The following is a 24,590-nucleotide window of genomic DNA, read 5'->3' as shown; positions in this document are numbered from 1 at the left end:
TGCCGAGCAGGAGTAGAATCTCGGCGTTGATGTCCATAGGTGGGATAACGTTGGCTAGGTGCCTTAGGTGAGGTTGGTGAACTGCAGCTTCTGGGGTAGGAATCTCATCCCTATGGTTGGGTATTTGATCGCATTCGATCAGCATCGGTAAGGGTATTTCCGTATCCCCACTGACAGGAGAAGCGATGAATCCTTGTGCCCTTCTGCCGCTAGTCTCTATGCGGCCCGAGCAGGTGTTTAAGGTATAGGGTTCGGATGGTCCCTTTATTCCAAAGGCTTCAAAGAATTTAGGACCTGCTAGGGACCGGTTGCTTTGGTCATCAATGATGGCATACATTTTTACTGCCTTTTCTGGTAGTCCCTCTGGGTAGACCTTGATCAGGCATATTCGGGCACAACATTTCTCGCACTGGCCCTCCCCACATACATCCAAGCATGAGCAGGAAACAGCAGTCGCTGCATTAGCGTAATTTTGGGGCTCCCCGCCATGACTTGGAGCAGGACTGGTGGTGACGGCAGTGGGTGAATCTCTGGAGAGTGGGATTGGGTGCATAGCTGAGGCATGTCTTTCACTATGACACTCCTCACACTTGATGACAGATTTACAGTCCTTAGCCATGTGCTCCAATGAAGCGCAGCATCTGAAACATACCCCGAGCTCGGTGAGGATTTTCTTGCGCTCCAGTATGGTTTTGGATCTAAACCCTCTACATTTGTTCAGAGAGTGTGGTTTTTTATGAATGGGACATTCACGATTGAAGGTCTTATCTCCTGATGAGGTGGTGTACTGTTTACCCGTGGGTACTGCAGGAGATGGTAGGTTAGTCTTTCTAACACTCACGCTGCTCTTGAAGTCTCTGTGTTTATGCGTGATGCTTTCATACCTTGATGATGATGTTGCTGAAGCTGTAGTGTTGAACTCCAGGAAGTCGAGGCTGGGGTCATTCCTCATCTGGGACTGTTCATCGATAAACCTACAGAAGTGAATAAATGGGGGAAAGGTGATGTCATGCTCTCTTTTGTACCTTGAGACTGATGCCGCCCACTTTTCTTGCAGACTGTATGGTAGCTTCACGACAATTGGGTTCACTCCATGAGCTGTATCCAGGTAACAAAGCCCAGACAGACGAGGGTCACCCTTGGCAAGCTCCAGTTCCATGAGCAGATCACTTAAATCCTGAAGCTTCTGGACATCCTTGAGATTGATCCTTGGAACGTTCTGCAGTCTCTTGAATAGGGCCTTCTCTATTGCTTCTGCACTGCCGAAGGTACGTTCGAGTCTCTGCCAGGCGACAGCAAGACCTGCTTCTGCTTGTCCCACATAAACAGTTCTGAGGCTCTTGACACGATTTGTGGAGCCTGGGCCCAGCCATTTGATCAAGAGGTCAAACTCCTGCTCTGCGGTTAGGTTGAGGTTAGCGATGGCGGCCTTGAAGGTTGCCTTCCAAGCTCTGTAGCTCTCTGCACGGTCATCAAATTTTGAGAGACTGGTGTTGATTAGCTCTCTGCTCACCATAAACCTGGCAAACTCAGAGATATCTGATTTCTCACTGCTTGTTGCCATGATGACTTGTGATGCCCCTGGGGCGTATTGGCTGCCTGGCGTGAAGGGGTGAGATGCTTCCGGGTAGAATGATGTAGCTGCAGGGTTAAGCTTTCGTTTAGCCTCTGTATATTGTGATGACTGCTGCTTGAGCTGTGGAGGTAGGCCAGAAAACGCCTGATAGCGATCTTTCTGTAACAACCGTCCTTGAGAGGGCACTTCCGGGTAACGGTTATTAGGTTGCTCGGGTGCTGTGGGTGGCACTGGTACCGCAGGTAGAGCTGACTTGGAGGTTTCAGTGTTCTCGGCTTGGACCGTACTGCAAACTGGGGGTGGCGCAGATAACTGATTCAGTACATAGTCACTGGTGCGATCAACTGGATCATCTATCTCCTGTGGTAGCGAGCAGACTGGATCAAGACCTTGGCTCAATGCTTGCTCAAGTAGTCTTACTTTAGCTAATGCAATTTCCTCCTGCATCTCTGATTCGAAAATCTTTATTCGAGCCTCTGCTTCTGCCCTCTTGGCCTCTGCTTCTGCCTCTGCCCTCTTGGCCTCTGCCTCTGCTTCTGCTTCTGCCCTCTTGGCCTCTGCCCTTGCAAGAGCTTCTTTTTCAGTGAAGGAGCGTCTCGCTTTGGATTGCTCTGCGTTTATGCGGGCCTCTAGTAATCTGTCGCTCAAGGCTGAGCTTCTTGAGCACGATGATCTGTATGACCGAGAGGAATGTTTAGATGAATTTGATCTGTGTGATTTAGTTTCTTGCAAATGCGAGATACGGAGTTCCGCTTTACCTTTAACATCCAGCACCATGACGTCTCTTTGTCTGGCTATTGATTCTGCCTTGCTTAGTTCTGATAGGGCTTCATCGATATTAGAGTCTTTTAGAAAGGTTATATACCTTGTGGACAGTCTATTGTATCTTTCTTGAGCTGTGTCCAGCCGCCCGATGGCAACTTGTAAGCTTGTGGCATCACCTGAGGAGGATTTAAGTCCGGACATGAGGGAGGAAACTCGTTCCCATTGCTCCTCCAGGTTATCACATAGCTCATCTTTCGTGGTGTGATAATTTTCAATGACTTTTACTGTCGGTTTGAGAGAGCGTCTTGGTCGTATGACTTGTTCTGCTGGAAGTGTGGATTCTGTTCCCTGCCCTTCATAACGATCAGTATCAGGTTGTATTTGCTTTAGTTCATCACTGGGGAACTGTGCAAAGTCCTTTTCGGCCATTTTGACTTAAGGTGCGCTGTCCCTTTAAGAAAATGAAGTTTTGAATTGGGCGCTGAAAATCGCAGCACAGCTCCGATAGGGCACCTTGACAAAATTTCTAAGATATTTAGAATGAATTGCGGGGTTTTGCGGCGGCCACGGCAGTGTAAGGAACGTGCATAAACAGTACTTCTGTTATGCGAGGAAAAGTTAATATAGGACTTTAGGAATGGCTTGGCGAGTTGTGGAGGACTTCCAGGCGAGACTATAGATACTGCGTATGTGCAGTGCTTCCGCATAGGCTTGTGGAACATGCACTGTAACCGGGCAGATTTGCTGCAAGTGGGCCTGTTGCTAGGGAGATTCCTGAGTGTGGTACTGGACTCTGAGGGAATCTGTAGCGGGGTATGGACTTTAAGGCAGTTTTTGACTGTTCTGTCCCCACATGAAGGCGAATGAAGGTATATCTAATAATGGCTGTGTAACTTCCTACCTTCGTATCCAAGCAGTGGAGCAGACCGGACCGGCAGATGTTCAGGTTAGATGGATCCAAACGTATACACGGGAATGAAATCAGCGTGGGTTTATTTGGTCCAAAATACAGCGACAAACAGTGATACAATACTGTAAGGTAGTAGAGGTATTCATGCTGTCCTGCGATATCTTTCCTGAGGCTAACTGCTGGTCAAAAACTGATGCCTTCACAAGCCCAGGGTATTGAATGTCCTGTCACACAGCTATACAGCAGATAAAATGGCTGCAGGAAGTGACCAGAACCAAGGCTTGCCTAAAACCACGCCCAGCAGAGAAAACACTTACTAGCTATAACAAAGGCATGCAGCATGCAAATTCTGGCCAGCAGATGGCAGCAACAGATCAAGACATAGAAACAAACATGGTGAAATAAGAATTGGTAATACAATGCACAGTTAAATAACAAATATGAGGAGAACAGCACACCTTCCTCCTCCTGCCGGTGACCCCTCTAGTGATATAAAGATCTATATAGAGGAATCAGGACCTCCTTCCTCCTGCCGGTGACCCCTCTAGTGATATGTAAATCAATATAGAGGAATCAGGACCTCCTTCCTCCTTCTGTGGACCCCTCTAGTGTTATAAAGATCTATATAGAGGAATCAGGACCTCCTTCCTCCTGCCGGTGACCCCTCTAGTGATATAAAGATCTATATAGAGGAATTGGGACCTCCTTCCTCCTGCCGGTGACCCCTCTAGTGATATAAAGATCTATATAGAGGAATCGGGACCTCCTTCCTCCTGACGGTGACCCCTCTAGTAACATAAAGATCTATATAGAGGAATCGGGACCTCCTTCCTCCTGCCGGTGACCCCTCTAGTGTTATAAAGATTTATATAGAGGAATCAGGACCTCCTTCCTCCTCCTGCCGGTGACCCCTCTAGTGATATAAAGATCTATATAGAGGAATCAGGACCTCCTTCCTCCTGCCGGTGACCCCTCTAGTGATATGTAAATCAATATAGAGGAATCAGGACCTCCTTCCTCCTTCTGTGGACCCCTCTAGTGTTATAAAGATCTATATAGAGGAATCAGGATTTCTTTCCTCCTGCCGGTGACCCCTCTAGTGATATAAAGATCTATATAGAGGAATCAGGACCTCCTTCCTCCTGACGGTGACCCCTCTAGTGATATAAAGATCTATATAGAGGAATCGGGACCTCCTTCCTCCTGCCGGTGACCCCTCTAGTGTTATAAAGATTTATATAGAGGAATCAGGACCTCCTTCCTCCTGCCGGTGACCCCTCTAGTGATATAAAGATCTATATAGAGGAATCAGGACCTCCTTCCTCCTGCCGGTGACCCCTCTAGTGATATGTAAATCAATATAGAGGAATCAGGACCTCCTTCCTCCTTCTGTGGACCCCTCTAGTGTTATAAAGATCTATATAGAGGAATCAGGATTTCTTTCCTCCTGCCGGTGACCCCCCTAGTGATATTAAGATCTATATAGAGGAATCAGGACCTCCTTCCTCCTGCTGGTAACCCCTCTAGTGATATATAGATCTTTGTGGAGGAATCAGGACCTCCTTCCTCCTGCCAGTGACCCCTCTAGTGATATGTAGATCTATATAGAGGAATCAGGACCTCCTTCCTCCCGCCGGTGACCCCTCTAGTGATATAACAATCTATATAGAGGAATCAGGACCTCCTTCCTCCCGCCGGTGACCCCTCTAGTGATATAACAATCTATATAGAGGAATCAGGACCTCCTTCCTCCTGACGGGGACCCCTCTATTGATATAAAGATCTATATAGAGGAATCAGGACCTCCTTCCTCCTTCTGTGGACCCCTCTAGTGAAAAATAGATTTATATAGAGAAATCAGGACCTCCTTCTGTGATGATTGTGTGCAATAGAGACACGGACGTTGTACATGACAGCCATCTTGTTCGTTCTCAGCCATATTCTCTCCTGTCCTCCCTTTGTACATGGAATGCATAGCTGTATGTTGAACGGAGGTCAACAGGATCTCTTATCATAAATAAAACACAGATAGATCATCTCCAGGGCTGTAAACCATTAATTAGTCTGGTTCCAGGGGGTCTGCTGGAAAACCACTTTCCTCTGCTTGATCACAAAACAATAACTCAGTCATGACCTGTTAGGATATAAGAGATAGAGCGTGCCATAAAACGTACATTCCACAAGTCATTTTTCATACAATTCATAAACTTCAGCAGGAACTGGGCACATTAATATGAAGTATATATTCGTATAGATCATTTTAATATGAGTCACACAAGACCTTACATCACTATGTTAGTGCCTACAAGACAGAAGAAGCAGTCTCTTCCCTCCTGGGTGACAAGGGTTTGCCATGTTTGGTATCTTTGCATTTGGAATATAATTCTGAATATTAATCTGTCAGTTGCTAGGATGCTACCTGTACCTATTGGAGGTTATTGACTTTAGTATGAAATTGGAAATGGGTACTAATAGGATGCAGGAGATCCGCTGAGACATAGAAAGGGAAATGGGAGCTAATAAGCTGCAGGAGATCTGCTGAGAAAATGAAAAATTAAATGTGTATGAAATGGATGGATTTGCAGACACTTCCAGAAGATGATGTTCATTATGAGTGGATTGATATATATTTTTATACTTTAGGATGTATTTTTGCATTTTCTTCCCTGGAAGGATCAGGTTTGGTGGGATCTGTCTCATTAGCTATACATTTGTATTTTGTGTTTTGTGTTTGTAAAACTTTTCTATATGAGCTACCCCCTCATCACCCCTCTCCCTCGACACAACCCACAGGGACTTCATCACTGCTCAAACTCCCTCCAACCCCGTCCCCTCTCACACAGCTACCCCCTCATCACCCCTCTTCCACAGCCCCACCACTGCTCTGACCTCCACTTCCACCCCACCCAACATTCCTCATATTGAAGCCCCCTCAACACTCCACACCTTCGACCTTACTACCATCGAGCAAGTCTCCAAGGTCCTCTCTGATGCCCACCTCACCACCTGCCCCCTCGACCCTATCCCCTCACAACTCCTACGACCTCCCTCCCCCTCCATCCTACGCTCCTTCACCCACATCTTTAATCTCTCCCTCTCCTCCGGCACATTCCCCTCCCCTCTGAAGCATGCACACATCACCCCCATACTTAAAAAGCCCTCCCTGGACCCCAATGACCCGAACAACCTCAGACCCATCTCCCTGCTCCCATTCACATCCAAACTCCTTCAGCGCCTAGTCTACACCCGCCTAAGCTCTCACCCCAATGACAACAACCTCCTCGATCCCCTACAGTCCGGCTTCCGTCCCCTACACTCCACCAAAACTGCCTTACTCAAACTCTCCAATGACCTGCTAACCACCAAAGCTAATGGCCACTATTCAGTGCTCCTACTCCTTGACCTCTCTGCGGCCTTCGACACAGTCGACCACCCCCCTTCCTCCTCAAAAAACTACACTCCCTCGGCCTCAGAGATTCTGCTCTCTCCTGGCTCTCATCCTACCTGTCACAACGCTCTTTCAGTGTTACCTATAATGCTACCACCTCCCACTCTCTCCCCCTCTCTGTTGGGGTCCCTCAAGGCTCTGTCCTCGGGCCCCTTCTCTTCTCCATCTACACCTCCTCCATTGGCCAACTCATACACTCTCACGGCTTCAACTACCACCTCTATGCCGACGACACACAAATCTATCTCTCGACCCCTCGCCTCACCCCCTCGGTCTCTGCCCGAAACACACACCTACTGAGCGACATATCAGACTGGATGTCGCTCCACTTCCTTAAACTGAACCTCTCCAAAACCGAGTTTCTTGTCTTCCCCCCAGCCTGGACACCACCCCCCATTGACTTCTCCATCACATCCAACAACGCCATTATCAAACCCGCCCCGCAGGCCAGAGTAGTTGGTGTCATTCTGGACTCCAACCTATTCTTCCAGCCCCAAGTCCAATCATTAAGTAACTCATGCAGACTCCACCTCGCCAAAATTTGCACGTTCCTAACCCCAGAAACCACTAAACAGCTCATCCACTCCCTCATCATATCACGACTCGACTACCGCAACTCCCTCCTCACTGGTCTGCCTCACTGCTGGCTATCCCCGCTTCAGTCGATCCTGAACACGTTTGCCAGACTCATTCACCTTTCCAACCGCTCTGTTTCCGCCACCCTCCTCTGCCAATCCCTCCACTGGCTTCCGATTGCGCAACGTATCAAATTCAAAATCCTAACACTGATGTACAAAGCTGTCCACCATACTGCCCCGAACTACATCACCGACCTAATATCCAAGTACCACCCAACACGCACACTCCGCTCCTCACAAGACCTTCTTCTCTCTAGTTCCCTGGTCTGCTCCTCCCATGCCCGCCTCCAGGACTTCTCCAGGGTGTCACCCATCCTCTGGAACTCCCTACCCCAACCCATCAGACTATCACCTACTCTCCTCTCCTTTAGGCGCACCCTGAAAACCCACCTCTTCAGGGAAGCCTACCCCACCCCCTGCTAACTTGCCGATCTCCTCCGCTCTTCCTACCACTCCATCCCCCACAGCGATCTCCTCCTGTACCTCCATCCCCTCCCTCCTAGATTGTAAGCGCGAAAGAGCAGGGCCCTCAATCCCCTCATGTTTTGCATTGTATTGGTATTGTACTGTCACATGTTCTGTCCCCCTTTGTAATGTACAGCGCTGAGCGATCTATTGGTGCTTTATAAATACTGTAAAAATAATATATGTAATAAGAGATGTTTGTTGAACAGTTGGTTACATAAGAGTTACATTTATTTCTTCTTCCTTTATTCAGTAATGTTTAATCTCCTATAGTATCCCTGTAAGGTACATAATATACGGGAATGGGGATTATGGGTTGGATCTCGGGGCTGCAGTTCCTCTGAGCTCCACAAGGTGGGGATCTCACTTCTACCCAGACAGGAAGTCTCTCTGGAATGCAGACAGGAAGTGATGTCAGGTACTGACAGGATGTGATGTCAGGTACAGACAGGAAGTTCCAGATGAGAGGTGAGGCGGGAAGAAGTATAGAGGAGACGTTGGTGGAAGTGGCAGCAGAGGAGGTAATAAGATGTTATTTCCTATTTACAACAAATGTATATAAATCTGAGGCTCTTTTAGGAATGTTTTCGGCTTTAAAAAATGAAAGGGGCTTTATAGCAACTTAAATGTGTAATATGTGTAACATTGTTCTGTTTATCTCCTCCTCCCCTCCCCCGCCTGTCTCCAGCACTGCACCCGGGGACTAGCAGGGAGGGGAGAGACCTTGCAGTGTAATGAGAACCGATTGGCTGCTCCTCAGGAAAGGGGAGTGTCCAGCTTATCCTTTCTCCCTTTCACTCCCAGAGCCATTTTTTGCACACATTAAAAAAATCATTTTATCCTGAAGATGACACAAAACCCCCAAAATATCGATTTTCTGAAAGTAGAGACTTTAGAGAATAAAATAGCGGCAGTTCTAATTTTTTATGTCACAAAATATTATCACAAAGTCTAGGAAATGCCAAATTTCAGTAAAAAATATACTTAAGTTAATTTCAGGGCACAAAAAAGCAATAAATGACCCATTTATGTGTAAAAATATAAAAGCCGAGGTTGCAGCGAGTAAATAGATATCCAACATGTCAAACCTTAAGTTGTGTGTGCTGAAATGGTGACAACCTTTAGTCCCGGTATTATCTATAGGTGACACATTTATAGCCCCTTCTAGGTCATCAGTATAGAGTACGGAGGAGGTCTGCTCCTAGAATTATCCTCTCATTCTGGTGTGACTGGCGATATGTAACGTGTATCACAATCAATGTTATCACGTGTAGGCGCTCCAGCGTGTGCTCTTACATTTGGGCGTGCATATATGTGGGGGTGGGGGGGCCTCAACATTTTTTAAAGGGAGGAGTTATGTACTTGGGTGTAACTTTAATTCTTTACAATTAAAAAAAAAATTTACTTAAGGGGACAAAGTCCTCTATGTGATGACTTTTGATGAGAGGTTCTCTTTATTGAGACATCCAGGGTCTAAAAGACCCCCAATGTCTCCCCTGTACTCTACTGGATGTAATGTAGAGCACATCACACTGCATTACATTCTTTGCCGTCCTCGATGGTCGGGAAATCTGTCATAACATCACTTCTGGGTCAGGACAAGAAGGGAGTGAACATGATCGCTCTCCTCCATCCCCTCTACCCTCCGACACCCGCTGACCCGGGCCCACAGATGGGCAAGAGGAGCCGGGAAAGCATAGTAGGTACAGGAGAGGTTCACACACACGGGGTGGCAGAGGCTGGCACCTGAAAGGAGAGCCCTGTGGCTTGCCCTCAGCAGGGATAAAGAATAAAAACAATACTTGCCCGGCCCCCAGAACTACATGTCCCGGGCGTCGGGCGATGTAAAGTGACCATCCCTGCATGATGAGCCGACATTGACCTCACAGCACTGCCTCAGAGCAAACTAGTCATAGGAAGGATCAGATTTATCATTCCTTGTCTGCAGATCTAATACTCATCAAACCAGTTCAGAGACCAAACAAACCCAACAGAGAAAAGGGGCCCCGGACCTCAAAATTGTAGTAAACACTAAACAGTCCAAACTAAATGTCTTCCCATGGGGGGAGTAGTTCTTCAATGTCCAGCAACCCTCCTATTCCCCCCTCACATCCACATCCTATTATTGTGTGACCAATACCATCCAAATCATTCTTACTTTCATTTCCCAAAGTTATCCGTCTACAAGGAGACCTGTATAGATCACATGATGGCACCAATGAGGATGGAGGAGGACCGGAGTCACATGACTGAGAAGATACTAAACCTCACCCTGGAGATCATCTACCTGCTGACCGGAGAGGTGAGGAGGATTCTGGGAGGTCACATGACATCACTCTTATCTCTATTAATAAAACACAGACCTGACCGGAGAGGTGAGGAGGATTCTGGGAGGTCACATGACATCACTCTTATCTCTATTAATAAAACACAGACCTGACCGGAGAGGTGAGGAGGATTCTGGGAGGTCACATGACATCACTCTTATCTCTATTAATAAAACACAGACCTGACTGGAGAGGTGAGGATTCTGGGAGGTCACATGACGTCACTCTCATCTCTATTAATAAAACACAGACCTGACCGGAGAGGTGAGGAGGATTCTGGGAGGTCACATGACGTCACTCTCATCTCTATTAATAAAACACAGACCTGACCGGAGAGGTGAGGAGGATTCTGGGAGGTCACATGACATCACTCTTGTCTATTCTGGTCAATAGACCATTTTATTTTTGCACACATTTAGATGATGTCAGGTGATTAATATTGTTTTATTTGTCTCCTGATCTGTAGGATTATGTTGTAAAGAAGAAGTCTAGTGGGGAGCCAATCTCAGGAGGATGGAGCAGAACCCAGAGCCTCACCATGGTGCCTCCATCTCATTCTCTGATACCTGAGAGGGAGAAAGAGCAGAAGATTCTGGAACTGACCACCATGATGGTCCATCAGCTGACAGGAGAGGTGAGCGGTGCCGGGAATTCTGGGACATTCTCCAGTAACAGACAAGGGATGTGTCTGGATGGTGACTGTATCATTGTGTGTGTCAGGTTCCTATAAGGTGTCAGGGTGTCACTGTCTATTTCTCCATGGAGGAGTGGGAGTATTTAGAAGGACACGAGGACCTCTACAAGGACGTCATGATGGACAATCAGCAGACTTTGGGTTTTGTGAAGATTGTAAGGAAGGAATTTCCCCGGAATGAGACGATATTGAAGCTCACCCTGGAGATCCTCAGCCTGCTGACTGGAGAGGTGAGTGTAATGAAGGGGTTAAATCTGACTCGGCTGTACACTGGGAGGGATTCAGAGTCACTTGAAGTCTTCTGATGTTCTGTAATCAATAACGACATCCACACAAGTACTATGAATACATAAAGTGTCCGGACTCTATGAGATTTGGTTATAGCACAAGATGGCGGCATTGGTTATAGAAGAGAACAATCTCAGCCTTCGTCCAATCAGGGAGACCCATGATTACCAGCATGCCACGCCCACTGACCACTAAATCCATGGGTGACATTTCCTGGTGGGTCAGTGAGCCTTACTAGTAAACCATTAGTGACTCTATTATATGACTTCTAGAAGGAGCTATAAATCTGACCCCATTGTCATCATATCATTGGATGGACATGTCTGTCCTTTGCTGAGTCGGCACATTGTGGCCAATCGCTGGAGAATAAATCTAGAGCTGACCATAGAAGTGAGGGATTATGGGAGAGTGAGATTTATCTTTGTATCACATAGAACTGTACAGGAGTCATGAAGAAATCTACCGACAATGACACCAGAAGGAGATCTCATCGTATGACCACAAGATCCTCGAGAATCCAGAATCCCATCACCATCCCCCCACCTCCATCCCTGATCCCTACAAGACAGAAGACACAGAAGATTCTAGAAGTCACCAAGAAGATGATGGAGCTGCTGACAGGAGAGGTGAGCGGTGCCGGGAATTCTGGGACATTCTCCAGTAACAGACAAGGGATGTGTCTGGATGGTGACTGTATCATTGTGTGTGTCAGGTTCCTATAAGGTGTCAGGGTGTCACTGTCTATTTCTCCATGGAGGAGTGGGAGTATTTAGAAGGACACAAGGATCTCTACAAGGACGTCATGATGGACAATCAGCCGCCCCTCACATCACCGGGTAAGAGGAGACTTTATTGTAAAGGAGAGAGCAGTACGGAGGATCCACCTAGATCCCCCATCATCTGATAAACACATAGAAACAATGGATTCAGTCAGTGTGTGTGTTTCCTACAGATGGATCCAGTCATGGGAACCCACCAGAGAGATGTCCCCGTCCTCTGTATTCCCGGGATTCCACACAGGAAGGTCACACCATCCCTCACCATCATCAGGTAGATGATGACAATTATTGGTAGTTGTGATTTATACACAGCATGTTTGTTACAATGAATGTTTTATTATATCTTTCAGAGTGGAATCCTCGGGGATGATAATATTGATGTTAAAGAAGAGTATAAAGAGGAGGATGAGGAGTATGGAGTGATGGAGGAGTTTTCAGAAGGACACAAGGATATGATGGAGCCACCTAATACCAGGAACCCACGAGAGAGATGTCCCTGTCCTCTGTATTCCCGGGATTCCACACAGGAAGGTCACACCATCCCTCACTATTACAAGGTTGGTGGGATGGAGAATCTAGAACATGGACTTGTAGAGACTATGGGCTCCAATCACAAAGCGGTATCTTCCCGTATCCCAGTATGTAGTAAGATGCTGCATTCTGTTTTTTAGTAGTGAATCCTGCGGGTAATTTACCACTGGTGTCCTTAGCAACACTTGTAAATAGCTTGTTGTTAAGGAGAGGGCAGCCGCCAGTGTCCCCAACAACCAGTAAACAAGGAGTGGACGGCCGCCAAGTTCCCCGCTGACAGCTGTGACAGGTCTGGTATGGATTTTGAGGGGAACCCCGATGCCAAAATAATAAAAATAAAGGCGTGGGTTCCCCTCCAAAATCAATACCAGACCCTTAGTGAGTGCCCACCTTCCTCCTGAACCATACCAGGCCACATATCCTCAACATTGGGTGGGTGCTTCAGGGCAGAGACGCTCTATCCTCCCAAAAGCACCTTGTCCCCATGGCGATGGGGACAAGGGTCCTTCCCCACAACCCTGGGCAGTGGTTGTGGGGGCCTTATTGGAATCTAGAAGTCACCTTTAACCAGGAGGCCCCCAGATCCCAGCCCCCCACAATGTGAATGAGTATAGAGTACATAGTACCCCTATTCATTCACCAAAATAAAGTAGTTTAAGAAAACACTGGAAGTAATTTTTGAAAAAACAAAAATAAAGAACAATATCCCCCTAATGTAGATCCATCGATGATCCAATCACGATACTCGCTGTCATTGCCTTCTTGTGACATCACCAATACAACATGCCCCGGTTAGTGACATCACCAATACAACATGCCCCGGTCAGTGATGTCACCAATACAACATGTTCCGGTCAGTGACGTCACCAATACAACATGCCCTGGTCAGTGATGTCACCAATACAACATGCCCCGGTCAGTGACGTCACCAATACATCATGCCCCGGTCAGTGATGTCACCAATACAACATGCCCCGGTCAGTGATGTCACCAATACAACATGCCCCGGTCAGTGACGTCACCAATACAACATGCCCCGGTCAGTGACGTCACCAATACAACATGCCCCGGTCAGTGACGTCACCGAGTGGCACCGTCCCTTAGTATATTTAGTGGCAGGAGGCAGCAGAGCTGTCAGACAGAGGGGAGTCTTCATTGGGAGCGGAGCTTTTCTTTCCGAGTCAGCGGTGACAGCGAGCATCGTGATTGATGATGGATCTACACCGGGGGGACATTTTGCTTTAGTTTTCTTTTTTAATAAAGGACTTGTCATAAACTGTCTGCTGTCTATATAACAGAATACTTTTTTGGGGGTGAATAATTAGGGGTACCATGTACCCCATACTCATTCACATGGGGTGAGGGATCTGAGGGCTCCCTTGCTAAATTTTGTAAGTCCTCTGCCTGCAAACCCCCACAGCCACTAGCCTGGGTTGTGGGGAAGAGTCCCTGATCTCCATCAACATGGACAAGGTGCTCTGAGGGAGAAAAGCCCCCCTGCCTCAGAGCATCCACTCCATGTTAAGGGCACATGGCTTGGTATGTTTCAGGATGGTGGGTCGCTTGCTCATCCCCCCCTTTCCTGACCTGCTGGACTGCATGCTCAGATAGGGGTCTGGTATGTGTTTCTTTCATTTTGGCAAGGGGTCCCCCCTCAAAATCCATACCAGACCCCAGGGGGGGACCCTACAACATTTTCTTAATATTTTGTTGCCGGTAATTTTTTTTATTTATCGGTTGGTTAGGACACGGCGGCCGCTCGCTCCCTAACAACCATGTTGTTTACCGGTTGTTAAGGATGCCAGCGGCCGCCCACTCTTTACCAAGCAGTACACATTTCCTGAATGCCGCATGTCTCCACCACTAATTAATGACCGCATGCATTTCATTCTTTATTTCCTTCTGTGAATGTAACGCCTGTTCATGCGGTATTTACTGAGCGTGTTCAGTGTTTGTGGTCAATACCGCAACACGGGATAGGAAATGGACAGTTTCAGGATGGCATGCGGTATTTAGGGGAAATATACCGACATATCACATGTGATCTGCTTCTGTGAAGGGAGACAATGTGTGGATTTTGTGTGTGATGTCACAATCATAAATCTTACATTTTACAGATGATATTTTCTCTCATTTCCTTGATTTAGAGTGGAGATCCAATCGATATAGAATTTGAGGTGAAAGCAGAAGAAGAAGAGGCGTATGTGAGGGATGATCAGCAGTCTATGGAGGAGGATGGAATAACGGGGACATTTATAGAGGAGGACACTCCTACAGAGATCAGCACAGGTGGGTCATGAACACTAAATCCATTCCTCCACCCATACTGCTCACTGATTGGTCCAGAGTAGGGCGGGGACTGGGTGATATCAGCCTGTAATCCCCTGGTCACTTTCCTGAGCTGTGTTCCCCGTCCTGTATTCCTGGATTTCTCTCGGATAATCTTCCTTCTCTGTGCTGCAGACACAATTTATGTATCTAGACTGGATTTATGGAGGTTCTGGGGTTCAGCTGGCAGAAAAATGTTGATTTTTCCTATAAGCATTGCATAATGTAGTCACCCAGGACATGTGACTGGGGTCTCCTGCCTTGTGCCTGACTCTTCCAGGGGACCTTCTCTGTTATCTGCTGGCTGTGCCTGGTGGAGGGATATGTCTGTAGTGTCTCAGACCCAAGTCACTGAGTGCAGTCTCAGGCGATGGGAGGCAGCGGTGTGGGATCTCTGCAACTTGTCTACAGTAAACATTTAGGCTTCCACTGATTACTGAATACCAAAATATTGAGTCCTCACCCTTACACTGTATAATTTATATTGTATATTCCATACTCCTGACCCCTGCACTATATACTCCATGTTGTACATTACATACTCCTGACCCCTGCACTATATACTCCATGTTGTACATTACATACTCCTGACCCCTGCACTATATACTCTATGTTGTACATTACATACTCCTGACCCCTGCACTGTATACTCCATGTTGTACATTACATACTCCTGACCCCTGCACTATATACTCTGTGTTGTACATTACATACTCCTGACCCCTGCACTATATACTCTATGTTGTACATTACATACTCCTGACCCCTGCACTATATACTCTATGTTGTACATTACATACTCCTGACTTCTTCTCTCCCCCCTCCCCCCACTGCTATATATACACATAATATAGATTCTCCTTTGTTACACCCATTTCCTACCAGCTGGACATTTTATATCGGATGATGTGATTGGAGCACAGACTTTTACATGGTGATAATAATGTGATAACTTCCTCCAACTTTGGACCCTTAAACAGAAAGTGATAATGAGGGAGGAGTCAATACCCCAATGATGGTGGTCTTCAGGATCAGTCCAGTCTTCATCTTGGTTGTTCTCCCCCCATCCTCACTCTCTGACCTCTGGTGGGGCTCAGCCCCGCTGTTCTTCATGACTAAATCATGGAGTAAATAAGGAAGTGCAGTACTTCTTGTGTTGGGAAGATGGCGATGAGTGATAGAGGGGGTGGGGACCCTCGTCCTATAATCCCCTCATCACTGTCCCTCCTATAAAAGACAGTTCTGGTTGTTTCCTCACTCTCTGACTAAGGTCCATGAATAAAGAAATGACCTGGTAGGAGATCAGAGGAGCCATTTCCTAGTTCCCTTGAGGGTGGAATTGTAAGCTCCTCAGAGAGCAAGCTGCCTGATGTGGGCGGAGTCCTGGTTTGGGGGAACCAATCAGCTCCTGTCTAGTAATCCTCTTTGTCTTTGTATTTTAGTCCATGGCCGGGAGATGAAGAAAACCTCCGAGGATTGTCTCACTTTGTCTCCAGACTGGAAAGTAGAAGATGAGGACATCACACAGTATAGTCCAGGAGAAAACCCGGCTCCCTCCAATGTCCATCCGGCACCACCCAGTGTAGATGGACCATCGGATTCCACGTATCCTGAGGAACCTCAGACTGTGCGGGACCGGGCCGGCCTTCCAACAGGGAAGAGCTTCTCCTGTACAGAGTGTGGGAAAGGATTCCGTTATAAATCCAGACTTAATAGACATAAAAGATGTCACACAGGTGAGAAGCCATATTCCTGTGCTGAGTGCGGGAAATGTTTTGTATCAAAATCACATCTTGTCACACATCAAAGGCTGCACACAGGAGAAAAAATATATTCCTGTCATGAGTGCGGAAAATGTTTTTCACAGAAGTCCAATCTTTACACACATCAGAGATCTCACACGGGGGAAAAGCCATATTCCTGTCCTGAGTGTGGGAAATGTTTTTCACATAAATCCAGTCTTTACAGCCATCAGAGATATCACACGGGGGAGAAGCCGTATTACTGTCCTCAGTGCTGGAAATGCTTTTCAGAGAAGTCCGTTCTTTCCAGACATCAGAGATCTCACACGGGTGAAAAGCCATTTTCCTGTCCTGAGTGCGGGAACTGTTTTACACGGAAGTCTAGTCTTTATGTACATCAGAGATCTCACACAGGGGAGAAGCCTTATTCCTGTCCTGAGTGCGGGAAATGTTTTTCAGGCAAGTCTAGTCTTTACAAACATCAGAGATCTCACACGGGGGAGAAGCCATATTCCTATCATGAGTTTGGGAAATGTTTTTCAAGGAGCTTCAATCTTTCCAGGCATAAGAAATCTCACACGGAGTAGAAGCCACTTTCCTGTCCTGAGTGAGGGAAATGTTCCTCACTGAAGTCCTGTCTTCCTGTACATCAGGGGTCCCACACAACCCTGGAGGTGTATTAGTGCCCTGAGTGCGGGAAATGTCTTCTAGATGAATGTAGCTGGACATCCCAGCTCTCATGTGGGGAAGAAGCACACCCTGATATACACCTCAGATATACTCCATGGCTGATCTTCATCATGGAAGAAACAGTTCATAAGGAGATCAGAGGTCCCCAAAGACACGGATGAAGTGTGGGACCGGGTTGGCTATTGATGGCAGAAGAATAACAATGGAGTCCTGCCCTGTGATTGGCTGAGTCTATAAATTGTTGAATGAATGGACCGTCATTCACCCAGACGTGACCAGTTTGGTCCATACTTAAAGGAGAAGTTCCCCTTTTCGGGCAGAATATCCCTCCCATAATACACAGAAGCGTTCTCTGATGCCGTCTCTGGCCCGGCCGTCCCGATGGGCTTTCCTCTCCCCTCATCCACAGGACCATTACTTGTCTGTCAGTTTATTGGATCGTTGGAACGGATTTTCAGATTGCATCATTTCCTGTCCATGATTTCTCAGCATTCACTTCCTGTAGGCCACTTCCCAGAAGCCTTCACTTCCTTGTTGCATCACAGAAGGGGGTGTGACAGGGCGTGTTCACCGCTCGGGACCACACCTCCCTCATTATAATACCTTCCTATACAATCTGATTGGACAATCTCCTCTAGATCTCCCCCCAGCTATGTAGTACAAGGGCAGACAAAGTCCAGGGTATGAAATGTGTGACCATTTATATTGGGAACTTGTGAGGCCTGGGGGCTGCAAATGCATTAAGATGTACCGAGGGTTCCGGGGAGAGCGCAGATTAGTAACGTTTGTAACCGTTTTAGGATCACCCAGAAGAGGACAGAGAGGCAAGTGAGGGGATATGAAGTTGCTGGAATAGTTATCAGAGTTCCAGGTGCAGAGTGTGTGACCCATCAAGAGGCTGATAGACGTAGGTCTGGATTTAGGAGGACTCCATGGGAGTGAATGGTGAGAAGTTTGAGAACAGAGCAATGCTTCTAAGTCAGCCCATAAGGAGCCATGTATTGTGGTGTAAAGGGGGGTTAGTGGGGTAATCTGGGCACCAAGAAATATTTAGTAACATTTGGAACACCCAAACCTCCTTGTTCCTTATGTATATACATAGCATGTCTTGGGATTCGTGGCCCTTTGTCTGCTCAGTTGAATCACAAGACCTGATTTTAAAAAGATTTCAGAGTATAGGAGGAGATGGGGATCGGTGGGGGTGGGGATGGGGAAGAGTACAGGACAAGTAAAGGAGTTTTGGTAAAATTGCCAATTTTCCATCACTGATCCTCCCTATCCAGGAGAGGTGAAGATGAGTCCAGGACAGAAGTAGGACTCTCAAGTATTTGAAAGTGGGGATGTAGTTGGCCTCATGGAGTGTGTTGTACGAGCGAGGGAGATGAATGCCCAAATAATCCAGGTAGGAGGTGGGCCAAGGAAACCATCATTCTGTTTTACAGAGGAAAGGGAAATGTATGGAGTACAGAGAATAGGACTGGCAGGGAGGTGTTGGGTTGGACCAAAGTAAGTAAAAGATCATCGGCAAACAATCTGACTTTACCCAGTTCAGGACCGACCACCACACTTATACTGCGGCAGGGCAGCCCCTCTGTTCCAGATCACATACAGTACATGTACACGTGTGAGCCCACCGCCCTGACTGTGCTGTCATTCAGTACAGCACAAGCCGATTATCAGGTCCAGGTCAATGATTTCTGGCCTGGACCTGCTGATCACCTGGACCTGCTGATCACCTGTACCGAATCAGAGATCATTCTGTGTCCATATTTATAAATACAGGAACTGGAAAGGTACACTAGTGAAGAGGAGCACAAATAATACAAAGTATTCCCACAAGCAGCTAAAAAAGGTGATCAATAATCAATAAACCAACTTATCAGTGAATTCAACTAAAACAACGCTGGCCACACCTAAACATACTCATATAAATGTGCAAAAATGTCAATAAATAGAAATACAGCGCCGCACTTTCCTTAACCACTTTAAGTCCGCCCTATAATAGAAATACTGCCACAGGGCGGACTCCCTGCACAAAATCATATGTATATGTATATATATGTATGTGATTCGCGCTCCCGCAGTTGCCAGGGGAGCACATGGGCACACACCAACCTGCCGTTGCCGTGATTCAGTTCCTGACCGATCAATCATCATGTTCAGGCCAGTGATGTTCGGATCTGATGATCGATCCCTGCTCTATCAGAGATCTTCCTGTAGATGTGTTTCCATTACACAGGTACAGGAAATGATGACATCTTCGCTCTCTGAGCACATTCCGTCCCAGAGAGAGAAGAAAGCAGATCCATGTGAGTAAAAGCACAACACACACAGTAAAACCACATTTAGGACACATTTAACCCCTTGATCACCCCCCAGTAACCCCTTTGCTGCCCTGTCACCAGTGTCATTAGTACAGTGTACAGATTTTTTGCTAATCACTGTATTAGTGTCACCAGCAACTTCAGATAGCATTAGGGTCAGTAATCGTCCCTCCCAGATAGCGTCAGATTGCCCGTCAGTACATCAGTCTTCACATTTAACCCCTTGATTGTCAGGAACACGCTCATATACAATAAACCTCCATTGCTAGTATAGTGTCTGAGCGGATCAATATCTTTGATCAGATCAGAAATATGCCAGCGTTCACATTAGTATAGCGTCCCCAAAAATGCAGCATTAGCGGGATCAGCCCCGGCACCTGCCAGCACCTGCGTTTAGCCCCTACGCTTAACTCCCCCTCCCCCAGCAAGTGCAGTGTCAGTAGGTAAATTTAACTCCTCCCCTTGATTTTTTGGAGCTGTTTTTCACAGAAGATCTGTATGAATTGATTGCGGATCAAAGCATTTTATATGCACAACAGTTTATCACCACCAACCCGAATTCAAACCTTGCCAGACTGTTTGCATGGAAACCTATTATAGTTTCTGAATTTAAGGTTTTTTTGGGCCTAACCCTCAACATGGGCATTACTAAGAAAAATGAATTGCAGTTGTATTGGTCCACAGACCCGATTCATCATATGCCGTGTTCTCTGCTGTCATGGCCAGGCATGGATATGAGACTATAATGTGTTTTATGCATTTCAATGACAATACAATCTGTCATCCTCGGGGTGACCCTGAATTTGAGCGGCTCCACAAAATTCATCCCCTTGTAAACCACCTTAACCAAAAATGTGCAGATGTCTATACTCCCCACCAAAAAAATCTGCGTTGATGAGTCCCTCATTAATTTTTTAGGCCACCTTGCATTCAAACTATTTCTCCCCAATAAGCTGGCCAGATATGGGGTCAAACCTGTATATCAGACCTGTGATTTGGGTAGGGGGGGTTGGTGCTATCCTGGTATTTCAGGGCATCCGAAACTGTGAAAGGTAGTGAGGAAGTGAAATGAGGAAATTATGCACCTTTCAAAGTGGTCATTGGATTTCATACCCCTGTATGTAGCTAGGCTCCCAAAAAGTCTCTCACATGTGGTACCCCCATACCTGGTAGATGTAGCAGAATGTATTTTGGGGTGTAATTCCACATATACCCATGGCTTGTGTGAGCAATATGTCATTTAAGTGACAATTTTGTGTACAAAAAAAAACTTGTGGAAAAAAAAATAAATCTTTCATGGACTCAACATGCCTCTCAGCAGATAGCTTAGGGTGTCTACTTTCCAAAAAGGGGTCATTTGGGGGTGTTTGTACTATCCTGGTATTTTAGCACCTCAAGAAATGTGATGGCAGTCAGAAAGTAAAAGCTGTGTAAGTTCCATTATCTATCCCATAGTTTGTAGATGATATAACTTTCACACAAACCAATTATTATGCAGTTATTGAGATTTTTTTTTTACCAAAGACATATAGAAAAAAACATGTTGGCCTAAATTTATGACAAAATTTGAGTTTATTGGATATTTTTTATAACAGAAATGAGAAAATATTGTTTTTTATAAAAAGATAGAGAATTAAAGTTCCTATTTACAGAATTCCATCGTTGGGAGTTTGGTTGTATGAGTTTGTTTTTGGAGTAGGTGGTAGAAGGTAGAGAGATGGGAGCTGGAAGGTGTAGAGCTGTTGAAGAGTGTTATGAGGCCCATGGGCTGAGTGTTCTCACACCAGTGCAGGTGAGGTAGCATATGTCTAATTCTGAGGAATTTGTAGAAGTCTTTCTGGTCCAGAAAATAAGTGAGGCTGAGATCCTGAAACGTTCTTATGTAAGTGTTGTTCAGCAGATCTTTGACAGAGTAAATGCCCTTTGTGTACAAGTTTACAGGCTGATATCTTCAGATAGGAGTTCCAAGGTGAGAAGAGAAGACATTGCAGAACTTTTTGCAGTATGTCCAAAGAGGATTACGCCAAAGAGTTCCACATTCATATGATTGGTGTTTTGGTGTCCAGGAATTCTGGTCAGTTTCTATCATTGCACCATGGAGAGTATTCTTCCCATCCACACTGCAGTGTAGTATGATGGCTGTAGGATGGAGGATAGGAAGTGTCGGTCTCGGGAGGAGAAATAAAGCACAGCGGATCATAGGTACAGATCTATCGAATTTGGACACAGCTATGCCAGCAGACTAAAAAAGAGAGCAAATGGCAGAGTGATCCATCCCGGTTACAGTGTGTTTGTATCTATGATAAATGACAGGCTAAACCCACCTGGAGACTTTCTCCACACCTGGAGTGTGCTGAGTTCTTGGAGAACGTCTACACAGTGTTTCCAGATTGGCTTTATCACCCCAACGAGCTCGCTCCAGTTCATGGATGTCATCATTATGTTTGGAGGATCTCACCAGTCAGGAGCCTTTCCTGTCATCCTACATGTTCCCTTCTGAGGATTGTTCTATCCTTCCAAACAAATGTATGAAATCATGGATGAGTCCTCCTTCTATGTGATCTAGAAGATCTTCAATCACAATGTCTTTATGGATGAAGTGGATGGCCCAGTTTATATATTATTTATTGCTTTACAGCTTTATTCCCTCCAGGATTCATTCTTTATTTATAGAACCATTCAAGGAAGTGTTCTTACTTTGAGAGATCTCCACCACCATTCCTCTGTGACCATTACATCCTTGTCATTTATGTCTAACATCTTCATTATCAGTGGATTGATAGATATTTTTATACTTTAAAGAATATTTTTACATTTTCTTTACCAAAAAGATTGATTTCAGAGGGAATCTGTTTTAATTTGTCTTCTATATGTAATAAAATATCTTTGTTAAAGTGTTGGTTCCATAAGAGCTAGAATGATTTGTTCTTCCTTATCTTGTGTTATATATGAATTTCCCTGGTAGCCGTGTAAGGCAGATATTTTACAGGAATGATTATTCAGGCTCCATTCACACCAACGTGTATGTTAGTACTTTCTATTTTCAGAATCGCACAATTTAACATGGCTTCCTATGGGACACGTTCACATCTAGGCTTTTTTGAGCTGCTGTGTTTTTGGAAAGGGTCAGGGACTTTTTTAAAAGCAAAAAGCAGCATTTTGCTACAATAGAGTTCAATAGAGAATCTGCTGAAATGCATGGTTGTGCATTTTTGCATTTTTATTCTGCCCAGCAATAAAAAAAAAAAAAAGGCACTTTGAAAAAAAAAAAAAGCTGAACAAAACACAAAACTCAGTAAAAATGCATCACAAACGTATCAACATGCAAGTGTACAATCCAAACGCACATGTTCTGTGTATAAATGTCGGTGTATATAAGTGGGTGCTGCAGTGACCGTCGGCTGGAACAGAATCAGTAAGGGAGAATGTCACCAGCACACCGAGGATCACCAATATGGGGCCAAAAGTTTTACTGAACGTTCACATAGTTACAGCAAGGCAATGTTTCAGAGACTCGCATGACTCCTCCGTCACATGCCTGATGAAGGGTTCCTGCGAGACTCCGATACATTGCCTTGCTGTAACTATGATCGTTCATTAAAACTTTTGGCCCCATATTGGTGATCCTCGGTCTGCTGGTGACATTCTCCCTTACAAACATAGCAAAAATGCAAAATGAACTGCGAAAAGCACTGCAAAAAGCAAACTACAAAGCTGTGAACAGAGCCTTACAGATGTTTCTCGGGGCTGCAGTTCCTCTGAGTTCCAGAAAGTGGTGATCTCACTTCTTCCCAGGCAGGACTTCTCTATGGAAGACAGACAGGAAGTGATGTCAGGTACAGACAGGAAGTGATGTCAGGCAGGATGTTCCAGATGGTTTTGAAGTATAAAATAGACGTTACCAGAAGTAGCAGCAGAGGAGGTAATAAGATGTTATTTCCTATTTACACCCAGTAACCCCTCCGTCATGTCCATCCTCTTCCTCCATAGTCATGTTCGTCCTCTTCCTCCATAGTCACGTCCATTCTCTTCCTCCATAGTAACGTCCGTTCTCTTCCTCCATAGTCACGTCCGTCCTCTTCCTCCATAGTCACGTCCGTCCTCTTCCTCCATAGTAACATCCGTCCTCTTCCTCCATAGTCACGTCCGTCCTCTTCCTCCGTAGTCACGTCCGTCCTCTTCCTCCGTAGCCACGTCCGTCCTCTTCCTCCGTAGCCACGTCCGTCCTCTTCCTCCGTAGCCACGTCCGTCCTCTTCCTCCGTAGTCACGTCCGTCCTCTTCCTCCGTAGTCACGTCCGTCCTCTTCCTCCGTAGTCACGTCCGTCCTCTTCCTCCGTAGTCACGTCCGTCCTCTTCCTCCGTAGTCACGTCCGTCCTCTTCCTCCGTAGTCACGTCTGCCCTCTTCCTCCATAGTCACGTCCGTCCTCTTCCTCCATAGTCACGTCCGTCCTCTTCCTCCATAGTCACTGTGATGTCTTTTATCTCCAGCAGATGATGATACACACATATATAGTGTGGGAACCCAGATGAACCCCTTCAGGGGCAGAACATTCCCCCACTTCCGGGGCCGGAACATTCTCCTCATTGTGGAGATAAATTCTAGTAATATGGTCCTCTAAACAAACAGCACTGACAATAAATAGACAAGACAAGGACCATCCTGACCATACATGGCCTACAAAGGGCAATGATGACACTACACAGGCAGCCAATGGGCAATCATTACACTATGCAGCCAACACAATGATGGAGTGCCGGGGTCAGGAGTATGGAGCATAGAGCCCCTTACATTGCTGCTCAGGAGGAAGGAAACATTCCCCAGCCGGCCATGAAGAATATGTTCCATCATTGGTGTCAGAGGGAGGGAAATACTGAGGGTTCTGAGGGAAGTAGAGGAGCTGAGGGGTCTCTGAGGAGGTAGTGGGACTAAAGAACTCTGGATCCTCTGAGGGTTTCCTGCATCTGAAGGACTCTGGGACCTCTGAGGTGGAGGAGTAGCTGAAGAACTTTGGGAGCCTGTTAGGAAGTAATAGGGCTGAACAACTCTGAGAGGTTAGTGGGGCTGAAGGACTGTGGGGACCTC

At 46.2% G+C, this 24,590-nt stretch overlaps 1 protein-coding gene and 1 long non-coding RNA gene across 2 annotated transcripts in view; both read left to right on the top strand.

The window, feature by feature from the left end:
- The first annotated feature begins 2,415 nt into the window (after positions 1-2,415).
- Positions 2,416-24,590, top strand: part of LOC149443011 (uncharacterized) — a 473,108-nt gene continuing 450,933 nt past the window's right edge. The window contains exon 1 of the long non-coding RNA XR_016306708.1: positions 2,416-3,287. This is a non-coding gene — a long non-coding RNA (uncharacterized LOC149443011). The remainder of the gene's footprint in view (positions 3,288-24,590) is intronic.
- The window catches only part of LOC149443017 (uncharacterized), a 56,450-nt gene continuing 48,058 nt past the window's right edge, over positions 16,199-24,590 (top strand). Inside the window, exon 1 of the mRNA XM_089655957.1 lies at positions 16,199-17,075. Coding sequence (XP_089512083.1) covers positions 16,206-17,075 — 870 coding nt within the window. The 5' untranslated portion in view covers positions 16,199-16,205. The remainder of the gene's footprint in view (positions 17,076-24,590) is intronic.

This window comes from Staurois parvus, unplaced genomic scaffold (assembly GCF_062004578.1).
Source record: "Staurois parvus isolate SC_StPar_1 unplaced genomic scaffold, SC_StPar_1.0 ptg000879l, whole genome shotgun sequence".
Lineage (NCBI taxonomy): Eukaryota > Metazoa > Chordata > Amphibia > Anura > Ranidae > Staurois > Staurois parvus.
Note: the sequence above shows the minus strand (reverse complement) of the source record. Positions and strands in the feature narration are given on the sequence as shown.